The 10,220-nt window shown below is 31.7% G+C and overlaps 1 protein-coding gene across 3 annotated transcripts; it reads right to left on the bottom strand.

Annotated features, from left to right (window-relative positions):
* Nucleotides 1-3,179: 3,179 nt before the first annotated feature.
* On the bottom strand, nt 3,180-6,275 carry LOC133783147 (uncharacterized). 3 transcript variants are annotated; one of them, XM_062222708.1, is made up of 5 exons: nt 6,022-6,275; nt 5,592-5,698; nt 5,299-5,396; nt 4,012-4,176; nt 3,180-3,571 (listed from the first exon to the last, which is right to left on the bottom strand). In XM_062222708.1, the coding sequence occupies exons 1-4, from the start codon at nt 6,200-6,202 to the stop codon at nt 4,041-4,043; spliced, it is 522 nt and encodes a 173-aa protein (XP_062078692.1). In that variant the 5' UTR covers nt 6,203-6,275; the 3' UTR covers nt 3,180-3,571; nt 4,012-4,040. The 3 variants fall into 3 exon arrangements, with proteins under 3 accessions (XP_062078692.1, XP_062078677.1, XP_062078685.1); XM_062222693.1 differs by having other exon boundaries at nt 5,586-5,698; nt 6,022-6,269; XM_062222701.1 differs by lacking the exon at nt 3,180-3,571 and having other exon boundaries at nt 3,577-4,176; nt 5,586-5,698; nt 6,022-6,271.
* Nucleotides 6,276-10,220: the final 3,945 nt, after the last annotated feature.

The following is a 10,220-nucleotide window of genomic DNA, read 5'->3' as shown; positions in this document are numbered from 1 at the left end:
CTAGGATATGGTAATCGAAACATCAATACTTTTTATTTTTCTTTAAAAATAAAATAAGGTTTGGGAAGAATGGAAGGTGATGTTGTAGGTTGAAGAGCAGTTTTGGATTGTTTTTTAGGTGTCGTACCTCTGAGTTTCAGGCTCTGCAAATGTCCTTTTATTTGTCAGTGTTGATTGTTAGTTTGTTGAAAATTAGGCTCTTATTTTCTTTCTTTCTTTACTGAACTCGTGGTGGTAAAAGCTGTTGCAGTTTTGCTCGAGGGTCAGTTACTTCATTTGATATCTACTATGCACACACACACACACATATATATATATATATATAAATATATGAGATGATGATGCAAAGGGGCAGGCTTTCGTGGCCATTTGTGGGGATTGTAAAAGCTATTTACTCACATGGGGTTCTGTACGGCTCTGCTCTGCTCTGCTACCTTTCACTACAGGTTGAGACAAGTATTGTTCAACTTAGATTTGATGATGTCTTCATTTCTCTTCAATCCCTTTCCTTTTGCAGATCTTTTGTCCAAACACGCTGCAAATTGTAGGGTTTTGAAGTTTCAAGAGTTGAAACCCAATTTTGTACTAGTTAAGACTGATTGGAGTTGAAAACTTTTATGGCCTTGAAATCCTCACCTAATTCCTATTCCTAACACCCTTATTTTGTTCATCAATTCTCAAATGCTACGAACCCCATTTTAGTTTACTTGTCACTAATGTCAGGCATGAAAGTTTCATTAAAGTTCTCTCTATTTTCACATTACTTGGGCATAGGGGAGGTAGGGCAGAGCATAAAATAAATAAAATAACCGAAAAAACTAAGTACACCGACTTTTCGAACATCGAAAAAATTGTTAACGGCATAAACCGCTACTGTTCGGTCGGTTTGAAAAATCCATGTGGACTGATCAGTTTGAACCGAAACCGACCGAACTTATAAATAGGTATATGTTATGTTATGCATATGGATTTTTAATTATGTTTTCAAACTTTCGAATTTGTGAATGTAATTATATTCTATTATATGTATTTATGTTTTAAAAAAGTACCAAAATTGATTCCAATAATCCAAAATTTTTAGTTTTTTTTTTAACTAAAATTTTATAAAAATTTTACTAATCTGTAGTCGAAAACGGTCGATTTTTTTTCTTTAATTGGTTTGGTCGGTCAGTTTTTGGATTGTACCAATCTAGACCGAAAACTGAATTCTAGATTTAACAATATAAAAAAACCGTCCAAACCGACAGATACTACCCTAAAGGAGGGGCCTTGTTTGGTTTGGTTGCTGCTGCATGTTGATTTCTTCTTCATATTCCAAATATGAGACCAAACCGTTGAACCTGCTTGACCAGTCGACATCAGTAACGATACATGTGCAAATGTGATATCAAAATGTGCTGAGACGCAATAAATGCCAGCCTCAAACATGGACCAGGCAACCATGTTGGCAGTTGGTGAAAATACTTATTTGCCAATAGATTTTGCAAGTTTTTGAGATCTATAGATTGTTTGTTATTGTATTGTATTTTTACATATTACTTAATGAACAAAAAGACGGAATGAAATATAACATACAAATCTCATGAGATTTGACCAGTGTCGGTGAGTAGTGTTTTGAGCTAAGCAAAAGGCTATACTTGAAACACAGGACATCGACAACAATATTTGATGTGACCTTGAACATATCTTAACCTAGGTGGTGTTCATTTGGACAATAGAGCCCACTATTCACCATTAGCATCTATTCTAGGTTAAAAGTATGGAGTATTTAATGGTAGGGGCTTTAAAAAGAGCCTATCGGTAGGGTTATTTTGTGTTCTCAACCTGTGAACAGTTTTCGGCACGATTTTTTTTATAATCGTGTATATTGTAGTTATTTAGAGCATCCTGCAAAATTTCAGAAAATTCTGAATAATTTACAGTGCCGAAAACTAGGTTTAAACATGTTATTTTTCACGTGCATAAAAAAATTAGTCACAGGTGCAAAACCTGTTTTTAAATTAGTTTTCGCTACTGTAAATTATTAAGAATTTTCTGAAAATTTGCAGGATGCTCTAAATAACTATAATATGCACAGTCATAAAAAAAAATCGAGTTGAGAACACAAAAGAGCCCTACCAGTAGGGCTCTTTTTGAAGTCCCTACCAAAGAAATTTTCTAAAAGTATACTTATAAGGTGAATAACTTAAAAGCATAACTTTTGTGACCGTATTTATTGTAGTTATTTAAAATATTCTGTAAATTTTTAAGAAATTCTGAATAATTTACCGTACCGAAAACTATGTTCAAACAGGTTGTTGCACACATGACTAATTTAATTATTCAAAATTTCTTGAAAATTTACAAAATGATTTAAATAACTACAATATACACGGTCATAAGAAAAATGAAAACAGAAATTGTTCACTAGCCAATATTTATATAGAAAGATTATAATGGAATGTTTTTGTCATGTGGAGAAATTATCCCAAATTTTGTATATGATGGTACACTATTATTATAACATGCATCTTACTATTTTCAAGAATTTCTAAATTATTTAAGGTGTTGAATCAAGGTTTAAACACGTGTTTGAAAAAAATTGGCACACGTGCAACTCACTGATTATTTTTCGAAAATTGATGGGTTGACTACTATTATAACTACGGGAAAATCTCAGGAGCATCCCCAAAAAGGGACACCGATGCACCCGTTCTCTATTTTTTGGCTTGGGAGGTATTTTCGACGCAATTTTTTTATGGTCATATAAATTGTAATTATTTAAAGCATCTTGCAAATTTTAATAAAATTCTGAATAATTTACCGTGAAAACAATAATATTCAAATAATTGTTGTACTCGTGATTGTTTTTTTTATGCGGGTGGAAAGTAACTTATTTGAAAATTATTTTCGGCACTGTAAATTATTAGGAATTTCTTGAAAATTTACCGAATGCTCTAAATAACTACACTACACACGACCACAAAAAAAAATTGTGCCGAAAATAGTTCCCGAACAAAAAACTCGAGAAAGGTGTGAAGGTGCATTAGAGAACTACCCTAGAACTACAATTACTACAATCAACATCATCATTTATAAAATTTGGGTTATTATTTTACAAGTGAAAAAAAAAATGAATGTCCGACCGGTTAAAGGCAAAAGTGACCCCTACAATAGAATCTACTATGAGAGAGAGGGCCTAACAGCAAGTTGTTCGGTGTCTTATACCAGACAAAACCAGAGCAATGTATATGAAGACAAAAGGCAAATTAGCACTCTTGAGACCCCAAATCTAAATCCATATCTTTCTTTTCCCCAAAAAGCAAAAAAAAAAAAGAAAGAAAAAACCAGCTGGTTGAGATTTGAGTATGTCTCAATACAAAGATTAAAATGATTATATATGAAGAAAGGGGGGTGAAACAATTAAAATAATGAAACTATAATTGCCTTGTATCTAAAGCTACAATTTAGGTTTCATGTGTTTGATTTTATCAATGTACTTCTTGGAATTAATTTTCACTGAAATACAAACAGCTAAGGTTGTACCTGCTATACTTCATTAATCTTCACAATTGTTACCAATGAGTCCAAACTGTATTAAGAATGAGAGCATCAGCACAGAAGACATGCATGAAGATTTATTATTATTCATTTTCTTCCGTACTTGCAGTAGAGGTATCCTATGTTTTTGCAAAGTATCATTTTGATACCCTCTATTTTCAATAATGCTCATATGGTACCATGTATTTTGTCAATATGATCAAATTGTCATCGATTATATGAATTAAGTAATTAAATTTAAATTTGGAACTTATATAATTAACAGCAGTTTGATTAAATTGTTAAAAGTTTATTAATTAAATTTGAGTTTAGGGTACCAAATATGTACGATTGTAAAATACAAGGTACTATATGAGCATTATTGAAAACAGATGTTACTAAAATGATACTTTGCAAAAACACAGGGTAACAAATGGTTACCTACCCAACAATAAAATATTTTAACCAAAAAAACAAAAATTGGTACTCTACCTCACAATAAATCAAATCATATTTATATGCTATGGTGTTGAAGGCGGTAAATTTGCTGAATTTGTCTCTGACATCTCAACCTCACATGCACTACCATCTGTTGATTTTGCGTTCTCCAATGAAATCTCTCTGATTTTAGCTAGTCGTATTGCATGGAGCTCGTATCTGATAATAAATACAAAACTAGAAAATCAAATCCCAGTTTTCAGAAGTATTACAACAATAGCAACTTTTCACTCTTATCACTCAAAAACTATTTTTTTTTCCTAATAAGATAACCTGAACTTGATAGTGCCTCACACACCTAATCAACTCCTCTTATTTTAATATACCTATATTAAAATATGGGAAAAATCTTAGCTGAGTTTGGTATTCTTTAGTGTATGCCCTCTAGCTGTTCTCAATTGTTTCTCACTAAGTTAGGAAGCGGCAAGCGAGTTTCTCGTCTCTGGCAAACTACTGTGTTGGCAACTTTTTGAGTCTTATGGCTTGAGAGAAATAACAGACTATTCGAAGATATTTCTAATTCTGTAGAGATTATTTGGGATAAGATAAAATTTTGGGTGGCTACTTGGGTGTATAGAAACAAATGTTTTGAGGGGATTGCCTTCTGTGACCTTATTAGAGATTGGGGCAACTTCTGGATTTAATTTCTGGGGGTGGGGTTAGTTGTGGTTTTTTGGCTGTTTTGTTGTTTTATTTGTAACCACGGTATTCCTCCGCCATAAGTGAGGGTTTTCAACTATTTGAGTAGAGGTCAGCCTTTTGACCTTTGTCTCTTTTTAAAAAAAAAAAAAAATTTAATATACCTATATAGAAGTTTGAACTGGTATCACTAACGCACCAAACCACTTGAATCAGCCTTGCACACCTAACCACTTCCCTAACTCAAGTGGCAAAACATTTCAATCAACTCTATCTTCCTTTCCCTCTTTCTAAATCCACCAATCATCTAAGACCTGCATCAAATCCCCAAAATGAACCAACACTAACACTTATATGAAGGAGGGTTCAGTTTAAGCCTAGCAAATTAGCTACCTAATGCTATAGACGCACTAGTGTAGCTGCTTAGGCAAGCTATGAATCATCAAAACTGACAGTGCTATGTTCTGATCCACAAGTTGTTATATGAACAAAAGAAGACATAAGCAATTAAATATGTCCTTTTTCTAGCAGGGTCAGGCCTATCTAATCAAAGGACCAGGTTGGTGCTTGGTACAGGCTCAACTCACCGAGAGTTGAAAAGCTTTAAAGTTTAAACAGTTTTCAGAAAATAATTGAACTTACTCAGCCACGTGACTCTTTACAAGCGCAAAATATATTCCCCAAAACTGATGTTCCTTCATGTAACCTGGGCATAGCTTATATCTGAGCTGAGCGATTTCCTGAAAGATGAGAAACCCATATCAGAAATCACAGTAATGCTGCAACTCAAAAGGTGCATACTTGCAAAGTGTCAAGGATTATTGCCTAGGAAATTTAAGTTTCAGAAACTTGTTCTTGTAAAAAGCATAACTTCACGTGATTTGTGTATGTATAATATTCATAGACATATATAGAAAGAACAGTCAAACCTTTACTTTGGAGAGCACAAGAGTTGCATGTCGTTCTTGCCATTCAGAAAGATCACTCCGAACACTGCCCGATGTCGTTGGGAAATCTCCACCATTTTTCTCTTTCTCGTCATCTGCACCATAAATAATTTAATTATAAATTATAATTCCTGACCCCATTCAGTTTGCTTTGAATTTAAGCTAAATTAAGACAATCCCATTATCTAAATTCCAAGCAATTGCAGCAATGTGTAAAGTGTAAGCAAATTAGAGAAACTAATTCAGTTGATGAAATTTCGACTTCTATTATCATTAGGTTACGATTTCCCAATCACCCGAACAAAGAACATAGCAATAAATAGATGAAAAAAAGAGAAGAAGAAGAAGAAGAAAAAATGAAGCAATACCCAGAATTTATTATCGTTTTCTTTCTCTTTCTCAGCAACCAAACAAGTACCTGAACGAGGAAAATTCTTAAAGGTGTCTAAGGTGAAGGATTTGACGTAATCGATCAATTTGTCATTGACTCCGAGAATTCGATCATCGAATTGGTTTTGTTGCTTTGGTTGGTCAGAAAGATCTGGGTTTTTGGTGTTTTTACCATTACTCCTGCGTCGGAACCACGAAGACAAGTTCATGGGTTTCGATGATGATGCTTTTTCTTCTCTGAAACTGAAAACTGCAAAGTGAAGAAGGAACAAGCTCCCCCTCCTGCCACTTCTCACGCTATCTACGGTTTGGGCCTAAAGCCCATGCTGTTTTTGGACCAGACTTACATAAGGCCCATTTCTGGTTCAATCCATAGCAGTACACAAAATATGGGCCCATATAAGCCCTATTCCAAGAAAACGCTATTGTAACTTTCTCAAATTAAGGAAATATGTCATTATAAACAATTTAATTATGCAAAAAATAGAGTTTATTTATTAACTTATACATTCATATAAAAATCTAAAAACTATATTTTTGAAAACTAAAAAAAAAGTGAATAAAATTAATTTGATAATTGACTATAATTATGAACTATCAAATTACCAACTTGTTTTTGTTTTTGCCAATATAAACTATCATTTTATTAACTTGGTTTATTTATACTCAAAACTCAAAATTTGGCAATTCCTTCCTCAATTGGTTTGAGCAATGATATGTGCACTTAAAATCTGCACCAAATATTACATCTAGTGACGTGACATTATTTTTTTAAAACAGTAGGTCCTAATTTTAATAAATGTGATTAGCTAAACTAAATCGCTATGTCACTGTGTGTAATGTTTAAGTACATTTTTTGGGTACACATATCATTACTCTAAAATTTATTATTGCAATACACACCTGAAATAAAGAATTACTAAGAGGTACCACTAGTGTCCAATACCACAAGGAGGTATCATACTGCTATTGATGCAATCCAATATCAGATTCCACTTATTTGAATTTAATAAGTATTATGAGGTATCACTAACCAATCATAATGTGACAACTAATGTATTATTGGACAACTTAAGATATTAAATAACACCACTACCTTAAATAAGTTTTGAAAATTATAAAAATGGTTGGGGGAATGGTGAGTGATTGTTATTTAAGAGTAAAGAACGTAAATCAAAAGTCCCAAAAACAAAAACATTTATATATATATATATATCATAGGATGCCTTTATGTCATACAAATGTCCCATTCATCAATCACTTTGGCGTGCAATTGAGACTAATGATGGAACTCACCATTGCTTTTCTTTCCTTTTACCACTATCACTGCACTTGTATATCACCCACCGGTCACCACCCCTTCTCTTCGCCAATGTGTCTCTACCTACATAAATTTATATATATATATATAAATTTATGGACCACTATTATTATTGGGTTTATATTAGGTTTTGCTATATACCATACATAATTTTGTATTACAATGGGTGTAATGATATAGTGGGTGTAATGATATATTTCGGGTCATTTAGGGATCGATTTCCACCAATCGCAGTGAAGTTGAAATTATTACTTTTCTTGTAGGCTTGCCTTATTTAGGTTGAAGTGGTCCATGATACTTGGTGAACTCCTTGCGTAGCCATTGAAAAAGTACGAGACATGTAGCTTTCCATTCTACGTATGGTTCTAATAGAATCTTGAGATGACGTTGGATTAGGGTTGAGAAGATAATTTTTTTAGAAGTATTTAGCTAAAACTCGAGTGTAAAATGATGTAAACTCATACTATTATTATAAAATATTACTAACTTCTTATTTGCTCTAGTATCCCTTTTAAAATTAAGATCTAAGCTATGAAAAAGTTAAAATAATTTTAATTAGTTAAAAAATTTTTGGATTAATTAGTTAATTTTTTTTTAATATATTACAAATTTAATGCAATTGCAATAGGATTATTTTGGTGATATTGAAAAATAAATTTGGTTAAAATTGTGTGAAAGGCATACTTTGTACTTATATATCAAATATACTGTACTATTTTGATATTTATTCAACAATAGAACCCTAAGTTGTTAGTCATTATAACTTATTAATAACCTGCTATTATCACTTACTAATGACAAATTTATACAAGTAACATAAATCTTCATTTAAAAAAATGATAATCAATCGAGAATTTTAATTACATGACCCAAAACATGGTGTTTTTTGTTGTAACAATTAATAATTATGAGTTCTAAAAATATTGGTGACCAATTCGACAACTTTCTTGAGAATTAATTATTATGAGACACCCAATAATTGGAATAGGTAACCATTGGTTATTAGTCGGAATAATTAGTTACTAAAGCAGGAGCAAGAAAATTTATTGAGAGGAGCTGCAACAAAAGTTAAGTTACAAACATAATATATGTCATATAAAACTTAATTATAATATCATATACAAAACCTATAAAAAAAAAAGATATAGATGATCGTTAATTCCATGAATGAAGGAGATACCTATATATAAAAGAGATATTTGCGGCATAAATATTTAATGTTTTATACTTGTTATAGTTAAATACCTAATATTTTATTTTTACGGCAAAAACAATGTTCAATATATGTTAAACATAAATATATATTTTTTTTTTTGTAGCAAAAATAAATAAAGTTGTTAAAACATTGCTTTTCTCAGTATTTTCTCTATTAGAGTTGTTAGGCGTTGACTCACTAGATATGTATCACTCTATAATTTAAATATTTTTATCCTCAAAATATGTATTTTTAAGTTTGTATTAATTTAAGATGTTTTTGTAATTCATTTTTCTAATTTAAAATATTTAGAAAATTAAATTGATCGATTACAGAGTAACAAATGTCTGTTTAGTCAACATGCTTAACCGTTCAAACACAGGAGGTACTAACAAAAATAATATTTTAGCAACTTTAAGTATTTTTGCCGCAAAGAAAAAATATTATGTATTTTTGTTATAAAAATAAAATATTAGGTATTTAATTGTAACAAGTGTAAAATAATGCGTATTAATACCGCAAATATTCCTTAATAAAATGATATCAAATAATTTGTAAAGGCAAAATATACTATATTAATTACATAATATTCATAAAATATTTCAAAATTAAAACTTGATTTATTAAGCGCCTACATCTATATTTGAAACAAGCTCATCATCACATATGAGACATAAATATTGTAGCTTTTTAAAATATATATATATAGAGACAAATTAATGTTTATTTATTTTTTTTCCAATTAATTACAATGTGTTACTATAAAATAAATGTTGTATATCTTTACAACACAGAACTCAACACAAACACAAAGTAAACAAGTTAATCTGATCTAACCAATTCAAATAATAAACTAGAAATTAAAAGGACAAAACTGAAAAATAAAGAACACAGAAATTTTATACAAGTTCGGCCAAACAAGGACCTACTTCCTGTTACTCCCCTGAGTTGCATTCTCTATTAATCAATGGATTACAATGCAGAAGATTAGCTTAGTACACCACCAAGGACTAAGATGAAATCCCTCCTTAAAACTCAGTTTGAGTTTTCTTCCAAGAACACTGATCTTGGATTCAGATTTCCCCAACTCTCTTACACTCTTTTCTTCTCTCACTCTCAAAACTCAATATGAATTTTTCTGTCACATACAACAACTGATTACAAGACTTTAAATAGAAGTACAACAGCTAAGATGAAAAGACTAAATTAACCTTGGTGCACTAAACTAATCTAACCGAAAAACAGAGACTAATAAAACAACTTTAACTGTCAAGTTGTTAAATGTGTTTTCTGTGGATTATAATTCCCACAAATTCCACCTTAATCCATAGAAAACAATTCTGGCAACATCAGGGGAGTGAACCAGCTACCATTAGATGGAGGCAATGTTCAGTAGTTCCAAACAGTGTTGGAACTTACTGACTGAAAGAACTTTGGTACCTGCATCAGCAGGGTTCTCTTCACTTAGTACCTTTTCAAGCTCTACTTCCCCTTCCTCTATCTTATCTCTGATCCAAAACAATCTGACATCAATATGTTTGGATCTCTCATGGTAAACTGGATTTCTGCAGAGATGAATGGCTGATTGATTGTCTGAAAACACTGTTACTTTTCCTGTCATCATTTGAATCTCATTTAATATCCCTTTAAACCAGACTGCCTCCTTGAAAGCTTCAGTGGTGGCCATGAATTCAGCTTCTGTTGTTGACAG

Source organism: Humulus lupulus, chromosome 1, assembly GCF_963169125.1.
Source record: "Humulus lupulus chromosome 1, drHumLupu1.1, whole genome shotgun sequence".
NCBI classification, from domain to species: Eukaryota; Viridiplantae; Streptophyta; class Magnoliopsida; order Rosales; family Cannabaceae; genus Humulus; species Humulus lupulus.
Note: the sequence above shows the minus strand (reverse complement) of the source record. Positions and strands in the feature narration are given on the sequence as shown.